At 38.6% G+C, this 20,790-nt stretch overlaps 1 protein-coding gene across 2 annotated transcripts in view; it reads right to left on the bottom strand.

Annotated features, from left to right (window-relative positions):
* CRIM1 (cysteine rich transmembrane BMP regulator 1) overlaps positions 1-20,790 on the bottom strand; it is a 188,329-nt gene that overhangs the window by 46,600 nt on the left and 120,939 nt on the right. For both annotated transcript variants that reach the window (XM_055816289.1, XM_055816288.1), the window contains 2 exons: positions 16,304-16,486; positions 11,237-11,434 (listed from right to left, as the gene is read on the bottom strand). In XM_055816289.1, coding sequence (XP_055672264.1) covers positions 11,237-11,434; positions 16,304-16,486 — 381 coding nt within the window. The remainder of the gene's footprint in view (positions 1-11,236; positions 11,435-16,303; positions 16,487-20,790) is intronic.

The following is a 20,790-nucleotide window of genomic DNA, read 5'->3' as shown; positions in this document are numbered from 1 at the left end:
ATCATAAGCTCTACAGATATATCACTATACAGAGTTTGAAAATAATCTTTTGAGATCCTTCTTTGAATAGCCAAACCACCATGGATTTCATCCAGTCCATTGTAAGACTGCAAACTACAGTGCAGTGCAAGTACCTATCTTTTACAAGGAATTTAGGAGCACAGGCCTTAAAAATTCATTGCCAAATGAATAATTTTTGTATTAATAGACATAAAAAATATATACATCCCTGGAACCCATCAAAATACTATTTTGTATTTTATTTGTATTTATTCAGTATTTGTATACTGACTATTACTGGCATGCTTAAAACCAGTTTCAGATGTTTGTTTTCATAGTTACTATATAACACAAATACAGTACATTGTAATTAAGATATTTTGAGGAATTATTTGGAGAATATTGCTCATGCAACTGGAACATAAAGCTGCCAGTGATTTCTTTCCATGCATAGGAAAAATATTTGAAAGAAAGGAAAAAAAAAAAAAGAAGAAGCATGTGTACTTTTGAAAGGCTAAATTACAGTCAAGATCATTTCAACATGGAAGTTCATACCAACAGTAACACACAAACTTCTCAAGCACAACAAATTAACTGTTATGAGGCACAATGAAGCCACCAGGTCTAAAAATAATCTGAACTTAAATGTGAAGACTATGTAGTCAGAACTACAGAATGAGGAGTGGGATGGTATGCTTTACCACTCAGTGCTACAGCTCCCCAACCTCCTCTTTCACATTCCCATCTTGTTCACGTGAACCAGTCCATAGTTTAACTAAAGACTGTCAGATAAAGTAGATTAATTCCTTGTACCTATTATTACAATGGCTGAAAGACAGAAATACATTTTCAGTGTATAGCACAGGGAAGCTTTATATACACCTGTGAACACCACTATGTATATTCTCCCTAACTTTAGACCAGTGGTATTGATCACAAAAAAAATCCCTTTTCAGTATAAATGGGAAAAGAAATAAATTAATTCCATTACCCATTCTGCCCATGAATATTTCCAATACTTTTAACAATAATTAACTGTGGGTTGGGTTGTGGTATTTGTTTTTTTGGGTTTTGTTTTTGGGTGTTTTTTAAATTTATTTATTTGTTTTGTAGTTTTGGTGTGGTTTTTTTTTTGTTTTTTGGCAAGGGGGCCACAACAGTAAGAAATTTTGTATAAAGGTCTTATTGTGGTCAGCCACAAATTCAAAAAAATAACTGTCTGAAGTTTACACATTTAATTCACAATGATTTTTAACCCCAGAGAGAATGACTCATAACAAATAACAGTGTATTTAGATTCTGCAGGGATCAGTCTTTGGATATTTGGAGGAAGTGTACAAAATGTTCAAAGAATAAGCTCAAGAGCAGAGGATTCTAGAAAGCCCAACATCTCATTGGGAGCATGAAATGAAAACCTCTTCTGAGGGAAGAAGGAAAAATTAGTCAAAATCATGTTCTATACATGGAGAAAGACCCCTAACATCAGTAATACAGAACACGCCTGTTTAGGGAAGTGCAATAGCTCCCTCTTCTGTAGTATAACACAAACCTCAAAAGATTTACATGTTCTGATCCTACGAAACCAGCACCACCTGATTTAAAGAAATGCAGCATCAGTGCATTCAAACATTTACTAGTCAAACATTTACTACAAAAATTAAGAAAAAAAAAGTGAACAGTGGTCTAACTTTTTACCTAATGCTTTATGTCATAAGTGGCTAACAACTAGTCCTGAAGGGTGTGCTGCTCAACAGCCTTTCATCCGAGTCTGCATACTTGTTTGGATTTTGTCTGCTGTCCAAAAAAGTTAACTGCAGCCTACTAAGCAGCAGCATGTGTGTTTACTTAAGCTTCCTGTAAAAACATTCATATCATTCCAAGAGTGACTAAATGTTTTCCATCCTCATAGTTCGCATTCCAGCCTTCCCCGCCCCTCCAGTTCATTACATGAAAAATACCAGTCCCCAGTCCTAGGCAAGAGAATTTCCTTCCTGGATTTGAAATACCTTATGACTTGCAGGATTTTTTTTCCCAGCTTTTAGCTATCTGTGTTAATGATCAGGGTTCAACAATTCAGCATCACATAACTATTTATAAAAGGTATGCAAGGACTTAAGATTGTATAATTTTCTCATGTCACAAATAACTCTGAAAATGTATTCACCAATGCCTCCAAACACATAGTTCAGTTTGGCAGGCTTTTGTTTCAAATTTTATTCATACTGTCAACCTGAAAATACTTAAATATGTATTTTTCCTTGAAAGTAACTATTATAAACGAAGACTATTTTTGTTGCTGTAAACTGAAGAAGCCTCCTATGAACCAAAGCCACATGGGGATGTGTGTGTGTGTGTGTGTGTTTCTTTTTGGAGTGATGGAACCAAATACTCACAAACTTTCCACTCCTAAGATGTGAAGTTAAAACCTTTTGTCTGCCATAACAAATTGTTCCAGTTTTTGGTTCAACAGGTATGTATACCCCTCTTCCAATATATTTTAATACTGAGAAGGCTTTTTTTGACAATTTCAGGCGGAGTGACACTAAGAAATAACTACCTTTACTAAAGCAGAATCAATTAAGTCTATCAAGAAATGTCCAAATAGATTAAGAAGGCTATTCAGTTATTGTTACTAGGTGAACATACAGCAAACACACTAAATAAGTGTGCATCTGGGACAAATCTATGAATGCTATAGGTGCTGAAAAGAATTCATTAGAGAATCTGTGAAGTTCTTTATAAGTGAGACATCCTTAGCTGCACTGACATGTATTTATTAGGATTCTTTAGTTCTTTATCCTTTCAGTAGTCTTCCACTGAACTTAACAGTCGAATCACTGAAAACTAGGAAAATATTATTTTACCCTAGTATAGTCTTCCTGGCTATCTTAAACTCAGGGAGACTTTCACTGGCAGTAGGTTTCATTACACCCTGGATGGTGTGGTTCAACAGGCTCAGCTGCCTTGTCTAAAATCTCTATGCTAAATCATGATCTGGCAAACGTAAGCCCAATTCTCTTCAGCACAGCGTTTGCATCCCTTAATTGACTTTGATGAAAAGGCTGGTTGAGAGCTACAGTGCTGCTGCCGAACAATAACTGATACTTCACGCTCTAAGGAGATCTCTGGGCCCAAATCCTGTGCCGGTGAACACTGCTCAGTAGCACTGACTTCACCCTGAATGAATCAAATTTCTTTTCACTGGGCTCTGCTGCCTGTTTTTACTTAATGAAGTGCTGGACACGCTAAAGGAACTGAACTGAATTACATCTCAGCTAGAGTTTGGAGCCCTTTATTGATGAAAATGTTAATTTCTTTTTGTGAAGATAGAGTGTCAGCCATAATGACAGCAAAGTAATGTGGGCCTTATTCATGAAAATCCTCCGAGGGGATTTTGTTTAACACTTAATTTCTTATTCACAGCTTATGCTGGCACCCTGCCACCTGTACCTGAGGGCTCTCACGCAGAAGGATGTACTGTGAGATAACCAATTACTGTGTATCAGCAGACTGGGCTGCAGCTTTCCCTATGAATAGCCTGAGCCTCTTGGAGATAGGAGGGAACTGAAGTGACCATAGACTTTCCTAAGGGACATTTCTGCTATCAGTGCCAGTGCTGAGCACTTGTATTTATTAGCTTGTTAAAAAAAATCATAAATAATCAGGTCTTTCCATAGTACCCTCACCAAGTTTACTTGCTGTGAACACAACTATTATTCCAATTTGCAGATGGCTGTCCACAGATGCAGATGGCCTGAGGGAAACATGGTTATTTCTATCACTGTAGCTTGTTTGGTGTTATTCATATGCTATTATATATTGACACTAAATAGCTATTTTAAGCTTCAATATTCAGGGTGTGTTTTTTGTGGGTAAAATTAAATAAAAATGCAAGTGGTACTTAAAACCACACCAGTTTTATTTAGAAAATCCACAACTGTTAGCCCAGGGGAGAGGCGAGCAGCTCTGTCAGCAGCAGTATTGCCTGCAGCTGGTGGCCAATGGATCTGGTTACCTCCAGGTGTGACTCCACACAGACCAGCTCCTGTGGAGAACCTCCCAGTCTGAAGTGTGAGCACACCCTTACAGCACTTGAAAAATCAGTTTCTCCCCTCTGCCTGTCTGTTTTCATTAGATCTATAGAAGCGGGTTTTCTCTGAGACTTCCTTGTGCTGCAGGAAGCCATCAGCTCTAAAGCTGTGGGGGAAGCACAGAGGGCCGCCATGTTCCCTGTGCCTCAGCTCTGAATGGAGATAGTCTAGAAAACAAAGAACCCCCCCCACAGACTACACAGATAATAGCTTAAACAAAGGCAAATCCCTAAGGACCAACATGATTACAGCAGCTGTAGAAGCGGTATCAAAGCATCCATCAGAAGCTTAAAACAAAATCTTTGTGTCAGATCCACAGAATGGGATGGGCCGGCCTTTCCCAGCTCTCACCGGTGAAAGGAGGCGCCTGCCCTGGAAAGCTGTGTCCACTGGAGAGCCTCAGTCTGGGGACAGGCTGGCGAAGGAAGGCCTTCTCCTCCACAGTAACCTGTCTCATGTGCCTCTGTCTCCAGCCTCTCGCCTTGCCCGTGACCCTTGCCTTCTGCCTCCCCCCCGGCCCCAGAAACAGCCGCCTCAGGGCAGGCAGCCCCCTGCTCACACCTTGGGCTCTTACCTTACATCCCCTGCACAACCCACAGGCACTGCAGTGCCAGAAAACAGGAAAAAAGTGACAGAAGCAGACATACTAAAACAAGACGTCTCACCAAAAGGGCTTTTGTCACTTGGATGTTTACTTGAAAAAAACCCAGCAGCTACATATGGGTGGGCCACAGCCATCACCTGCATAAACACGGAAAGCTGTATGCCAAGTACCCTTACTGCTTTCAGTCATGCATGCAATATCCTGAGGGAATCTCCTTTCCCTGAGGCTGAAGACACAAGCTGCAACGCCCTGAATGCATCAAAGAGACAATTTTAGTAACGACAAGCCAAGGGAGGAATTTTCATTTCCTCAACAACCTTCTGCTTTCCTGTAAAACACATCTTCCCTCTTGCAATTCAGTTCCATTCTTTCTTGTCCTACCCTTTTCTTTGCAAGAAGCTTCCGGGCACTTGAAGACTGGTATCTTCTCATTCTGACTTCACAATTTTCTCTTTAAGCTAAACCAACCCAATTTATTCAGTCTGTCTTCCTAGGATATGTTTTGCAAATTGTGGACTGTGCTCATAGTTGTCCTTCTGACTCTTTCCAGCTTGCTTCCATCTTTTTCAGAGGAACAGTGCCCAGAAAAGAACCAAGAGCCTACTACGTCAGCTAGGGACATAGCCACCCACGGGAAAGGGAGCAAAAAGGATCACTTCAGGTCTTGCACTGTACTCTTGGTTGTAATTTCAGTATGGTGTTTGCCTTCTCTAGGCTCTATAAATCCATGTTCAACTTTCTTTCCCCTTAATCACCAGACTTCTCCTGCAGAACTGCAATTTAACAATTACTCTGGTTCTGGACTCATGAAAAATCTCCTCCAAGTGTAGCACGTTGTATTTTCCCTTGTTGAAGCTGGTCAACACCTTTCTGCCAACTCTCTGCTTTATAACAAACATATGAGTTCACACTATGCTCTCCAAGACACTGGCTGCCTTTTTAGCTTTGTAGTCTGTAGATAAAATAAATATAGCTTCGATCTGAGCTAGTGAAAACATCAGAGCCAGACCCAGCACAGATATTAGTGGATACCAACTACAATGCAACTCAAGAAAGGCTGCCCACAGATTTCTGAAGAGTAAATCCATGTACAAACCCCTCATACTGGAGCATCACATGCAGAGATATCCCTGTCCTCCACATACTTACCCCAGGCTCCTTTTTCTTCCTCCCCACCAATCCTACCAGGGAGCTCCAGCATAACGCCCCTAGAATACCTCATTCACCCTCCTTCTTCTACCAGCAGCATCAGTAGACATGTTTCCAGCATGGAAGGGGTGAGGGGAGCTGCATAGTTACCCTCTTCCTCAAATCCAGCAAACCCCAGACAAGCATTCAGAAAATTATACATTTCAAGCCAATCTGGCAGTCCAGTCAACACTGGAATGTGTATCGTGTGGGCTACATACACACATACAGGATATATGCTATGGGTATGTATACAGCAGCGTGTAAAGAAACATTAAAAAGGGTTTACTGTGGAAAACTGATAGAAATCAAGTCTGTATGGTAATAATCCTTTGCTATCACAGTTGCTACTCCTTGACCTCTAATTTAGAAAACTGTGAACAGCTGTAACTTCAGCCAACAATCCTTGCACTCTCGTTTTCTCACTGCTGTAGTAAGAACACCATGACTTTTTTCATGAGGAAGCAGGAATGTTCTAGTTTAGTCTGAATTTACTGTCTTCAAAGGGCGAACACATTTGTGTGCTGACATACCGTGCTGGTATTTCAAGAACCTGTGTTCAAAGAATTTCTACTACACTGTATTTGATCTCTGACTGCAAAAGTTTTTGAAAATGTAATCTAAGAACAATTTTATCTTTATCTAGCTGCAGGAATGTACACTTATCCAGAGAAATAGAGATTTTCTTCATTGAAACCTATTATAAAATAGCCAGGTAATAACTGAATAGGCAGAACTGTAGGTGAAGCAGCATTTAGATCAAAGACAGAGGGGAGGGAAAGTCAGAAGTGACCGATACTAATAACCATTAACTCTAGATGAGCCACAGCCAGGCCAGATCCACATGCAGCTTTGACTACAATTTGTCCATCAGTTTCATGTCCCACAAACTACTCTATCCCTCATCACTCAAAACAAAAAAAATGATAGAAATATCTTTGATTTCACATACTGAAGAGCTAATACCTGACATCCTTAAAGCAAGATCACACAATTGAAGCTGGCTGCTGGTGAGAGGGTTCTCTTATGTGTAAACAGAAGTCTGATGAGAAATTAAACCTTTTAAAAAATAGTGGTAAGCATATAAAGTGTGTGACATTATTCTTGATCTGATGCCTATTTTTAAATGGAAATAGGGGTTTGAATTGGTCCATCAGCAACTAAATTGGCAAAAACAATAGTTTTCAACAGGCAGCAGTCTTCTTCCTGCTTTAAAGGTGAAGCACAAATAAGATTCTAGAAGAGAAGTAATGGTTTCCTACATTCTGCGCTAGTCGCACTCCCCCCCCCCCCCCCAAGTGTAGTTCATGCAAAAAGAGAAAAGAGCTATAGCTTAATTAAGAAACATAACAAACATGTAAGATTAGAAAAGTAAAGTATATTCGTGACAAAATTGTATAATACAACTTCGGAACATGGTCATTTTAAACTGATCTACAAAACCTACATTATTTCACTATGGTACATTCTCTATGGATTTAACACTTTACAGGGTGAGTTGAGATGTGAGTGAGAACTGGTAGCCATTCAAAAGAAAAGTATAAAATGAGGTATGTTTATCCTTACAATAACTAGTAAAATACTATCTCAAAATCACCTGCTAAGTTTACATTAATTTTGCCCATTCATTAAACATATCACTGTTACACTGCTTTCTCCCTTGAACTCCTTTCTTGAATAACTTTCATAGCTAAAAATACTACAGTATTCTACCATACAGTTGAAAGTACTACATAACATCAGTGATCTCAGAACTTAGCTCACACTAGATAAGTATTTTGGTTTTCTTTGCTGAACAATATGAGATAAGACATGCAAAGGATGAGGAAAAAAAAGGGCAACAGACTGGAGAATCCAAGATAGCAGGTTTAAGCTCTTGGTGCAACATTAGCAACATTTCAGTTTCTATTCAGTCAACACTTCCACTAATACACTAGATGGCAAAATAAAGGTTAAGCTGCAGATAGGCAGGTTTAATGGGGTAATAAACAGAAAAACATCACATGGCTGACACTGATGGTTTTTAATACTTCCTTGGAAAAACTGTGCTTGGAATGTATTTTATTGCTTGTAGATCTTCACCAAATGTACCGCACATCTTTTTCATTGGTATCATTAAAATCAAGGGATTGATTTGTCTGCCAGCTTCCCCACCAGGACCTCCTTCTCTGATGCCACCACCCCTGCAGGTCACTGACAACACAGTATTGGCAGCAGAACCTCATGAACAGGAATGATGCTCAGGAAAATGAGTGAGAAGCTGATTTAAAAGGGGAAGGAGCACTGACCCATGCAGCCTACCTGTTCAAGAGAACAGTGATGTCAGCCAGCCGGATGATGACAGAAACAGAACAGCATTTTAGACAGGACCATGTAGTCATTAAAACTATATGACCAAAATTCAGGGCAATAAGATGTGCAAAGGAAGGAATATTTTTAAGGCCTGTCCTCCCATAGGACTGTTACTTCCCCAGTTCAGTCCTACTTACAAGGAGAAAACCAGAGAACAGAAATCTAAAATGCCCTTTGCCTAGTGGGTTAGCAAGCAATAGCTGTATTGCAAAGAAAGCACCGTACTTTTTTCTACCCATGCATCAAAGTCCAAGTAGAAACACTACTAATCTCAGATTTAAGGCTTAAGACACATAACGCTATCTGACCTTGGAGGTGGGCCATAAATCTATGGCTAATACACAGGTCCCTGCTGCCATCAGCTCAAACATTTAGTTTTTTCATAAATAATTTAAAAATACACAGCACGCAGACAGCCAACATCTAACAAATTATTATTTTTTTACTAATGTTCTGGGATTTTCTTAATGTAGGATTTCAAAGAAAAATGTGAACATATCCAGAAAGACAAATGGGTCTCCATAATTAAACTTCCAGTTTGGTAACACCTTGATCTCTAATATATGTAGGCATTTTTATTCAGGCTGCTAATCACTAGATTAGCTGAAGGCATAGAAGCCTTCAGCTTGTTTGATGCCCCAAAACAGAACTTCAAGTAGTTTACTGGTACCCTTGACTGGTTCATTTCTCAGGGTTTTTTTTTTTTGATTTATTATTATTGCAGAAAGAGTTGTTAAGTCTCAGATGCTAAGTAATTTCTCAAAGTCATGTGCAACTGCTTCTTGCAAACTCATTCTTTCTGAATCTTCAGTGTTAGCATCTGAACTCACTGCTGAGTTTTAACAGTCCAGAGTTTTGATCCTTGAAGTATTTCCAAACCTGAATTCCTGAAATTAAATACATTGGCCTTACAGAGCATAATTACCTGTTTTGTTTGGGTTTGTTTGCTGTGGGGGCGGGAAGGGAAGAAATAAAGAGAGGATGCAAGTGTGTTTTCAGGTATCCTCTGACCACTAGTACCCTGGTGATCAAATCCTCTGCTGGTATGAACTAAAACCACTTCCACTAATTCTGGTTCCATCATTTATGTAATTTTATTGCCCTTTGACTGTTTACTTGGCAGTATGTGCTAGCAAAGAAACACCAAGTCAGATGCGATGCTTTTAAGCTTAAAATTTAGGAAGTTGCTCAAAGTACCATTCAGTATTACTTGCCTCCAGATGACACACTCAAAACCAGATGACTACAATTAAGTGTACATTATACAACAGCTAACAATGACCAACAAAATACCAAGTTGTATTATTTTCAGAGAAAGTACAATTAAGATGACACAAGAATCTGATTTAAATATTCATTCCATGGTGCTGTTGTCAGCCTTGATCTATTTGACACCATTTGTATAAGTATAATTTAACACCACACCAAAGACCATCCTCCCCCAACAAAAGCAGAACAACTTTTATGGACTTAAGCAGTTGCTAGCTGCTTCTGCCTCTAAGAGTAAAAGCATGCTATAGAAGAGATTTTCCTAACCTATTCCAGATGAGCTAACTTGTGTCCTGAAAGCACTGTATTGTGGTATGTTTATGAAGCACCAGCTTGGTTATGCTGCAACCTTTAGTAATTAAAAATGGAAGGCTATGCTCTACCCTATGTTTGCTTCCCACGGTTCATCATAATCATTTCACTCTGATATAGATAAGCATTTAATCCAATTATCTCTCATCCATTTTCTCCAATCTGGAACAGGAAAACAAGAGACATTTGGCTATCTTTCTTTAATTGGAGGAACCTCCTTCCTCAACATACTGAAAATATCTCCATCAAGCTCTCTACTACCTTCCCAAGCCTGCTCACCTACGCACTAAATAATGAAGGGTGATAGCACATACTCTTGCGATACCCATCATGAGGGTATTACTAGGGTTAAAAAGCAGTTAACCTGCTCTCTCATCATAAAATCAAGTCAGTGCAAGTTGCAACTCTCTACAATCGACAAGCAGCTTTTATACATTATCAGACACTTTCTTCACATATTGTGATGTGAATTTTGGAATGAAAGAGCACCTGTAAGAAATCTTTACACTGTTCAGATTTATCCTAAAAAGTAAGTATCCCTGTGAACTTCGATGGATACTGGAGCTCAGAAAGGGCCCTGAGACATGTGCAGTTATACAAAATTCATTTTGCTCCATCAGAGATGGAATTGGAAAAATATAAGTGGTAGCTCACTGAGCACCCACAAGCATTAGTAGACTGTGAAGATGGCTCTGAAGACAGGTCTAGCTTAATCGTTTCTAAACTTAGCAATCGGGTGTTTTTCATGATGAACAACTACTCCATGAAAAGCAACTCTGAATGTACATGTATATATACAATTAAAATATATATATTTTTAATGTCTTAGTTTGAAAATCTTCACATTTATACTGCCAGGTTGGGCAAGCATTTACCATATAGTTAAATCAAGAACTGAGTCAGTTATAAAAGAAACATGCATTTCCACAAGATAATGAAAATTGCATTTTAAACTCTAAAACTTAATCTGTCTTGCTAGATAATATCATCTTTTGTAAGTTTCAGTGAAATAACTATGTCCAATATCAAATATAATGTGCAAAGATATTTTGAGTTGTAACTAAATGACACTGATGAATATGAAAAATGGAATTATCCAACTATCAGTGATACCAGTTGATGAATATTTTGATCTAACTTCTCTTTTGTTTATTAATAACCTTTAAGCCAAACTAAGAGTAAAATTAGTGAACCATGCGGATTTAAAATGATCTCTTACTATACCCTTTTGAGCCAAAGGAGTATTGGGCATTGCCACATACAGGTGTAGTTTATTTTTTCCACCCTTGCTAGTTTATTCAGTCACAGGCAATGCTGTATCAGCTACTTAATCCTCCAGAATTTTCAAGTAAACCAGAAATTACCAGGTAAGCAGCAGCCATGACAGACCAAAACATAACAGGAGAAATACCAGTTTTACCTTCACACACCGGGCAGCACTCCCCAGGAACTTTAACAGGATTTAGACAGCTCTGCCCGCAGGCGGTTGCAACGCAGTGCCGGTCTCCATTGATGCACTGGCAGAAAGTACAGTCATCCTCTCGCCAGCGGTCTCCGTGAGCTTGGATCTGACCATTGGCGTAGCAGCCAGCAGGGTTGTTTACCGGATAAACTGGGTCTGAAATGAGAGGAATTGCAAGTTTTTTCCTCCCTTTTACACCTAAACTTTACATATGAACAACTACAATACCATGATTTCACATAACCTTGGAAAGGTTAAGTACAGTCACCATCAAACATTGAAAGAACCACACTGTACCATACAGTGATAAAATAAGTAACAACTTAGATATGTCGATGCTGAAACTTACTGTTGAAAAAGTCAACTTATACTGAACATCCACAAATTCAGTGTTCTATTTTTAACTATTTCAACTCAAGTTTTGTATGTAACAATTACGAGGCTTAATTTTTTTTATTTTCTGATTTTGTTCTTCAGAACAATATGGACCTTGGATCTATCAATCTATTTTTTGTACCAACTTAACAAGTTCTGAGGGAAACTGAAAACACCTCAGTGAACCACTGGAGTGTCTTGTGTCAGCATTGCACCACTATTTTAGAGTATGAGCAAAGATGAGACCTCTAGCACATTTCTGGCTGAAACACGTGAGACTGCCTTAAACTACACCTCACCAAAATTTTGGAGATATACTAGTTTTCATGAACAGAAGATCTCGCTCAGTTTTCAACTTAATTTCATTTGGAGCTTTTTCCCCTTAAAAGCCACAAGATGAACTTAACTGCTAGCAAAAATATTAAGACTTTTGTATTTAAATAACAGAATTTTGGCAAACATACTTTATGTAAGATTTCTTCTCAAGTTTCATGGAAACAAATAATGCAACTCTGTATATGCTAATTCATGACTTGAAATAAAAGCAGCTTTTACTCTTCAGAAATAACATTTTACTCTTCAGAAATGTGATAAGCAACACATTAATAGTAAAAAAGTATGCATGATGTGAACGTATGCAACTTATCACAGTGGCTAGTAAAAAGATAAATGTTAGACTCAAAAATTAAATACCTAAGAATGTACAGTAATTAGGTCAAGATTTCAAAGCAAGGAATAATAAAAATTACATATCAAAGCTAATTCAATATATTAAAAACAATAAATATAACTAAAAGCATTGTTTAGCAGACTACAGATAGCAGACATCAAAAAAGCACAAGTAATTTACCTATAAGTTAATTTTCAAAAAAATGTTAAATACAAAGGACTTGGAAGAAAAGAGATGTCCTAAAGGGAAAAAAAAGGAATGAATGAAACTTGGAATTTCATCACTCCCCTTTGAAAGGTAAGCAATGCATTTTAAGTGTAGATAAAGCCAACAGCAGTGCTAATACCTGTTGCATTATTATAATGCCATTGCATACCTCTATGATGGTATCAAGCTGAACATTCGGAGTGAAACTGTGCACAGGTTCTACCTCTACCTGGCATTCACTCCCATCCTGAATTTTAATGATATTCCCAATTTTAGCAAAATGGGTTAAGCCAATATAAAAAAAAGGTGTTTGGGAAAATAAGTCATTTGAAAATGAAAATGTTTCCTAATCTCTTAATTTTGAACCTTTTATATTTTAGGATTACCTTGCATATGTAATTACTATTCTGACCTAGCCAAAAATCAGATCATACACAAATGAAGTGAATTTTATCATTCAACTCACGTATGAGATTCTGATTGACACAGGAATACAGAAAAAGCACAGAAAAGCCATATAAGACTTGTGTTATTTGCAAGAGTCTCCCATGCAACTCAAAGCACAAAGTTTCTGGTACCCTTAAAAGATCAGTAGTGCTTAAAGCTAGAAATTGAGCCCAGGAAATTACATTTCCAGATGCTGAGGTATCCTACAGGACTTTGAGAAAGAATTCTTCCTGTAGCTAAGGCAAGAAGGGCTTGTGCCTGTGCTACTCAACACACATCAAATTTACCATTTGCCATTTTAAAATTGTTGCAGAAAAGAAGAAAGCATTATATTTCTTTAAATTTCCATCATCAAGAAAACATTACTAGGAAACAATCACCTTGAAAATCAGTCATGAAATAAACATATAGAATGAGAGCAGGTAGTAAAAATGCCACTTCTTCACCAACTAGAAAAGCATGAATGGGTAGGCTGTTAAGTATACATTCTGCTCATTTAAAAGACTTACCTTGTCAATTCAGATGTCACTTAACCAGACTTAATTAAGAAAGGGATCAGAGCTTTCTTTTTTCTAAGTGCTTAAAGGAACTAGGAAAATTATAATGGAGCCAGTTGTCTAGCCTCACCTAAAATAACTCTACTAAATCAAGACACGTTTATAGTAAAAAACAACATATACCTTATCATCCAATCATTCAGAAGTCAGCACTCTGACTACCTTGATCTAGTGCTATAAGCCCTATCAGACAAGCATGCAACAGAAACAAGGAAGCCAAACAGCACCGGATGATTTGATGAAAGACCCTGTTACTCGTCATCTCAGTCAGCCGAGCAGAAATTAAATCACAGTCATTACCTGAACAAGATGATTGTAGTCAACAATTACAAACCATGATCCATTTTACTCTATCTACTAAGGACCTGTCTTAAAAATAAATTTCCATTGGAGGCCTAACCAAAATGACATGTTAGCAGGTTTTCTTGATAGTCTGATTCAAAAGTTGGAAAAATGGAGAAATCAACTTTTAGCACTGTATGATGATATGGCAGAAGAATTTATTGGTAACTCGTAAGGTAGCTGAATATTTCAAACACCAAAGAGGGTGAAGGAAATACCTAGAACTGCAGGTCCAATGTGGAAAATCGGCACCCACATCTGAGTATGATAGAGCTGATACAGAGAGCCCAGATACAGCATATACACACATAGATCATTTACATACATTGTCATAATGATTTCATAACGCCAAATCTCAGAATATACACATATGTGAAAAATAGTTAATTACACAAAAAAGCAACGGATTTAATATATTCTCTACAGCCAGAAAGCAGCTCATACAGCAATTTCTTCAGGAGTGGATCTGCACTTAGGAAGGGTTTCGCTACATCAGACATGCCTTCTCTAAACTTTTTCAGTCTATCATTACATGATGGTATGGCACTGATTTTTTTTTTTCCCCCCATATATTGAAGGCTCTTAAAAGCATAGGAACAACTGTACCAGGAGAGACCAAAAAGTCTGCATCCTGCCTCTAACTATAGTCAATAATGAATGAATGTCTAGACCAGACACAAACACAGGGCAAATGTGGACTGGTATCTCGTTAGAATACTTAAGACTACAGCATCTGTATTTCAGTTTCTTTACATGTAAACACCATTTATCAGCCTACCTGATATGAACTGAAACACTAAAATATATAAACCCACAAATATTCTTTAAAGAATGACTTCCTACCTTACCCACCCTGATATTTCATTATCCATTGGGGTTTTTTTTAGATCTCTGAAGAAGCTCTCAATAGTTTGTAAGAAAACAAGCGACCCAAAGAGTATCCTGCACTAGATCCTGTGCTGATTGAGGAGGTTACAAATCTTACAGGTGCCTCTTTTAGACTCATTTTTATGAGATTCTTTACTTTAATAAGTCTCTGTCTGGAATGAAGCACAACATTAATGGATCTTTTGGCTTATTTGCTTCTGCAAGGAACTGCAGGAATACTGTTATTATGCACACTGCAAAGTGTTTCAAAGTGACATTAGTAATGAGATTCCTCTCCGCTTAGGAAAGGATTTGAGGTTTCCAGCTTATTGTGCTTGCTGAGAAGTCATTCCTGAGTTCACATTTAAACGTAGGGACCAGGAGTGCCTGACAGGCCTTTTGTCTATGTCGTAGCGATGACCTGACCCCCACCGGAGTGAGATCCAAGCGCAGAGCGTCAGCCCCATCTCCCTTTGCTGGGATCTGGGTTGTGTGCTGGCAGAAGACCCGTCAAGTGTTTTCTAGTGTAAAAGCAAGAGGGTCAATGTGGAATTTCCACAGAACCCTTTTTAGGAGGACTGCAAGCCTAGCAAGCAGGGGAGATGGCTCTCAACAGGGCAGAGAAGGCAGAGAAAACCACTGCGGTCAGATTACTGCCCTATTTCTTTGCTAGAAGACTTTACAATTCTTACAAGGGCGGCTGAGGGACCTGGGGGGGGGGGGGTTGGCCTGGAGAGGGGGCGGCTCAGGGGGGACCTTATCGCTCTCTGCAGCTCCTGGCAGGGGCTGTGGGCAGGGGGGTCGGTCCCTTCTCCCAGGTGATGGGGGACAGCACAGGAGGGAACGGCCTCAAGCTGCCCCAGGGGAGGTTTAGATGGGATGGTAGGAAAAAGTTCTTCCCTGAAAGGGTGGTCAGGCGCTGGAATGGGCTGCACGGGGAGGTGGTGGAGTCACCATCCCTGGGGGTGTTTAAAAAACACACTGACGTGGCACTTAGGGACATGGTTTAGTGGTGGGCTTGGCAGTTTTGGGTCAATGGTTGGACTTCATGACCTTAAAGGTCTTTTCCAACCTAAATGATTCTATCCTATGACTATAATTTTAGAGAAGGTGTACGCATTGCTCCAGCTGAACAGAACAAGACTGGAAGACAGAGGCTGCAAAGCAATGGAAATGCACCTTAGGGCCAGCACTGCTGCTTTGGAGGAGCCTGTCTAAATACCTGGTGCAGAAACTAGGAACAGCTTATGTCCATTGGGAAGGAGGCCCCCCAGAGTGTACTGCGCACTTGACCATGTCTAAGGAAGTTCTGATGCAGAAGGGAAAGGAAACCCAAACAGCTCTATATAAAAAGGGCAGCGTGTCAATGTTGGAGAAGCACTGTCAGCATGCTCAGACACAGCAAAAATGTAGAAGTAAACTGGAGTAAGGAGGAACCTGCAAACTTCAGAAGAACAAAATAAAGTACTTGTTTGTTCATTTGCATTGAACAGGCACAAAAATAAAAAAAAGAAAAAGCAGTGGAATTAATAAGCAAACAGGATTAAAAAGGTACTGTACCTTCACACACTGGGCAGCACTCTCCTTCTGGCACATAGTACCTGTCGCAGTGTAGCTCACCACACTGGGCAGAGAAACAAATAGAGACTCCACCTTGGCATCGACAAAAACGACAAGCATCCATTCGAAACATGTCCCCATCATAATATTCCATGCTGTTAAATATGCACGTTGGCTTCACTTCTGAAAGAAGGAGGAGGAGAAGGAAAAAAAAAAGGTATTTTACAGATATTGGTAAACAGGAAACAGTTAAACTCATGTTGCTACTGACAAAAACAGATATAAAAGAGACTGTTCATTTTTATTTCATTTTTTAAACTCAAATACATATTTATTTTTTTTACAAATGTTATAGATTACTGTCCGTTTCAGCAACAGAAGAAAAGAAAATGCTATTCAAAATTACTTTCAGAGAAATTATTTACAATTAAAAGTTGCCATTTTAAAATACTGAGGGAAGGTTACAGCACTGGTATTTCTTCATAGGTGTTAAATATTTCTCATTCTGGGTAAGCCAGAAGCTACTTCAAATTTTGGCACATAAAGCAATCAATTTTTCTTTTTTAAGATGACAGTTTCTGATGTTTCTTAAGTGTAACCTTCCTTTCTGCAGGACTTGGTACACAGGTGGATAAACTGCACTAAAGCTGTTCAATCCATAGGCATATATTTTCAAAAAGCCCCAATATTTCCTGACTGCATGATCTGTTACGCAGAACTGAACGCTTCTCAGTTCAAGCAACCTGGGGCTGTACTAGTCAGCTCACACCTATACTCCCCACAGAAGATAACCTCAATTGTAATAAATATTTATGTGATTACTTTAGTGTTTCAAAACCACAACACAACTATGTCTTGTATGCCTCTATCTAAAGCAGAGCCCTAGTGTACAATTAAATCCAAACTTTGTGGGAAACTAAAAGCCTCCGAAAATTCTCAAGTGTTTTGGGAAGGACATTGCCTATTTACTTTGTTAACTTTAAAAAGAAAAAAAAAAAAAAAAAAAAAAGAGATGCTAACAGAAACAAGAAAACAGATTTATACAGCTTTTTTTAGTAGTAGTATTAGTTTTTTAAACCAAAGATACTTGGTTCCAGATTATGAAGCAGATCCATACATCATGAATACATCGTAAGGTCTCCTTAGGCCTTCTGACCTTGCAGTTACCCCACACACATGAACCTTCCTCCACCTCCAACACCTACAGCCAGAAGAGCATATTCTGTTCAACTGAATAACTGACACACACATAACACTGTGCAGCTCCACAGCCCAGGGCTGAATCATCGTGACTGAAGACACCATAGAAGAAATACTCCAAATTTATGTTCAACTATAAGACACCACATTAGTCATTAGGAAATCATGACTTCACAGGTTCATCATTGCATTACTCAATGACATAGGCCTCCTCTCTCTTTGCCACTTCAGAATAAAATTTTTGTCATTTTTTTGACACTATCCTAAGGTACCTGAAAACAGCTACCTGAAGTAAACCAGCATCTAGTAAACAGATGCATTTTTGCAAAAGCTGCAAAACTAGCAGGTTCAAAAGCCACAGGTTCTGCAAACAGGAAACTATTTATTTAAACAAAGTAAAAATTAAAAACATTACCAAACTGTAGATAAAACCATCACATTTCATTACATCTGAGCTAAACATAGCAAAGGAAAGAAGGGACAATTGCCTATGTTACTTATTTCTGTAGAATACATGGAAAATACTATTTATTTACTCACATGTGTAATGCCCACGTTGGGCTGAAAACTGCACACTTTGTAGTCAAGTTATTTTTCCTTTTTGGTTAGCGCTCAATCTCACGTATGAGATGAAAAATACATAAATGAAATCCAGCACTTGCAGGTGCAAATGCTGCCTACGCCAATCATCTTACTTCTGGGGGCAAAACCCTCTTCATGAGTTACTCTTGACAATGATACAGGTTTTCTTTAAAACTCTAAAGCAGTTCAAGGACTTTTCTATTTCTTTCCACATATGCTTATAGGCTCCAGCCTCAAATAATTTAGTATGATTGTAAAGCATTAGAATTGAAACTTGGAAGTATCCTGAGCAATGTTTGATTTCTATATGCCTGTTCTGTCTTTAAGGCACAATGTAGAAAGCAGCATTTAAAAAAAAAAAAAAAAAAGACTAACAGGAGGAAATACCGCTGTGTCCCGGAAAACAGCTATGACTTCATTAGAAAGCAATTCACATAAACAAACACTTGAGAAATATTTCAAGTTTATACAGCTCAAGCTGTTAGTTTAAAAACCTTCTCAGAAAGGAAAAAGTGCCAACGCAACTCAAAAGACCTTTAATCCATTTGCTTCTGACTTTACTTTGCAGCTATCCAGATTTTTACTGATTATTCCCACCTCCGACGGCCCCTCATGCTCCAAAATCAGTAGATCTGAATTGCTGTCTAGTTAGAAGTTCATCTTCAATGAACTATCATTCATTGTGAAAATGTCCAAACAAGACCAAACAAGTAACCGTAAATCCTGAAAGGAAACAATATGTTTTATTCCTACAATGAAAACCACCATAGAATTCCACTACATGTGTGTTTTTACTGTCCAGTTTTATGGAAGTGTATACATTCATACTAAACTATTGACCTAAGCCTATACATCCAGCTATGAGACAAGGATTACTTTTGTTAGAACCATATGTAAGACTGCAGTTTTAAGGCTCAGTCAAGCCAAAACAAGCACTAAACCAAGAACTCTAGATTTAGGTATTCGCAAAGTGGAAGCCTAATGCAAGAGTGAGCACCACGCTGTGGAACTGTAACAATGTACTTCTTCCACCACCATACCCTGGAAGATTCTCGCAGTTCTCTTTAAACAAACAAACAAACAAAAAAACCAAAACAAAACAACCCCAAAACAAAAAACAAGCTAATTTCACTGCCTTACTAATCTACACGTGGCAGCATAAAGGAGTGAAAGATCATAACATTAATAATAAATAAATAAATAAATGCATCTTTTCCTAAAGGCCAGTAGCCATAACTCTGCCAATAAAGAGAATACTACAGGTAGAATTCTTCAAGTACCAAAGCTTCACTGCATGACAAAGTAATTTCAACTGACTGAACTTCATAGCACAGAGTGCTTAAACATATCCAAAACCCCAAACCCCTTTCGTGATGCAGACTACCATGACGAAATAGTGGGTATGACACAGACACCCAGGCAATGGACTTGTGAACACAAAATCCGTGTCTGCCAGCTATCAGATAGCCCAGTAACACAAGACTGATCCAGACCAAGCACAGACGTACAACTGCCCATCTGTGAAAGGTGCCAGGAGAGAGCGGGCAGTACCCAGCACAATACAGAGTTTATACTGGCTGTGGAAGGACAGATGATATTACAACTCTGCTCCTATATAAAGTTAAGCACGATTAAGGAATGGACTTGATCTGGCATTGAAGTTCCTGCCACAGAGTTAAATGAGAAACAGTTCTGGCACAAATCTAGCTCGACAGTTCTGGCACAAATTTAGCTCTACAGGTCTCACAGCCACAGCCTTTCTGTTCTAGGAGAGCCCTGAAAGTCAATGCTGCAGCGAACCACACGGCCTCACACAGGCAGAAACAGTGATCGTTTCTCAAGACCTTTATCTTCCATGTGAACTGCAGACATAATCTGTTTTATCAAATCAGTTTTCTAAGATATTTCACCTTATACTTTTAAATCTAACTAAATACAGTTCTGTTGGCTGAACTAGCCCAAAATAAAACTTCTGGTATTGAGATTTCTGTAGTTTCCCAACACTTGTGGTTTTCTTTGATTAAGAATCATGGAACAGCTCAGAAACACATGGAAGTTTGGCAATCCACCCCTCGCGAGGCAATAATTCTGCACACAGTTATGCCAAGCACATGAGATGCTTCAGGCATCAGCTGCCTGTAGGTAAGTTTGCAGATTTGCTTTTGTAGTATCAGAAACTCCAGCCCTCCCAAAGCAGAAGCAAGATTCAAAATAGTTTTCTGTTGCTTAGAGGATTAAAAGGTTCATGATTCCAGCACTCTGCATGTTCCTTCAGTGTGCAGCAGTATTTGTACCACACTCTTGGAAGGAACTGGGGCAAGTGCTGTGAACTCTCATTTAAATGAAAGGGAAGGAAACTGATAAACTTGAATCCTGTGTCTGTATAAACAAAATACAGAAAAGCTTTGTTTTTCAAAAGCTGAACTGATACGGAGTTTTAAAAAAAAAGAAGGATAAGTTTAATTGGAATTAGCCCATAACAATGTTAAAGGACAACACACTATGCTTTTGTTTCCTTGCAAATATATAATAACAAGCCAGGTAGAAAAAATAATTTGAGTTCTTACTCTTGTACTGCTTAGTGCAGTGTATTCCCTACTAACTCAATTGCAGGACTATTCTGAAAGTCCTTTGCTCCTGCATCTTCTGAACAGGTCATCCAGAAACAAAGAGCTCAAAATTTAAACAAACCTGTAACTATTATT

The sequence above is a fragment of the Falco peregrinus genome, chromosome 11 (genome assembly GCF_023634155.1).
Source record: "Falco peregrinus isolate bFalPer1 chromosome 11, bFalPer1.pri, whole genome shotgun sequence".
Classification (NCBI taxonomy): Eukaryota; Metazoa; Chordata; class Aves; order Falconiformes; family Falconidae; genus Falco; species Falco peregrinus.
This window is presented reverse-complemented; position numbering and strand designations above follow the sequence as displayed.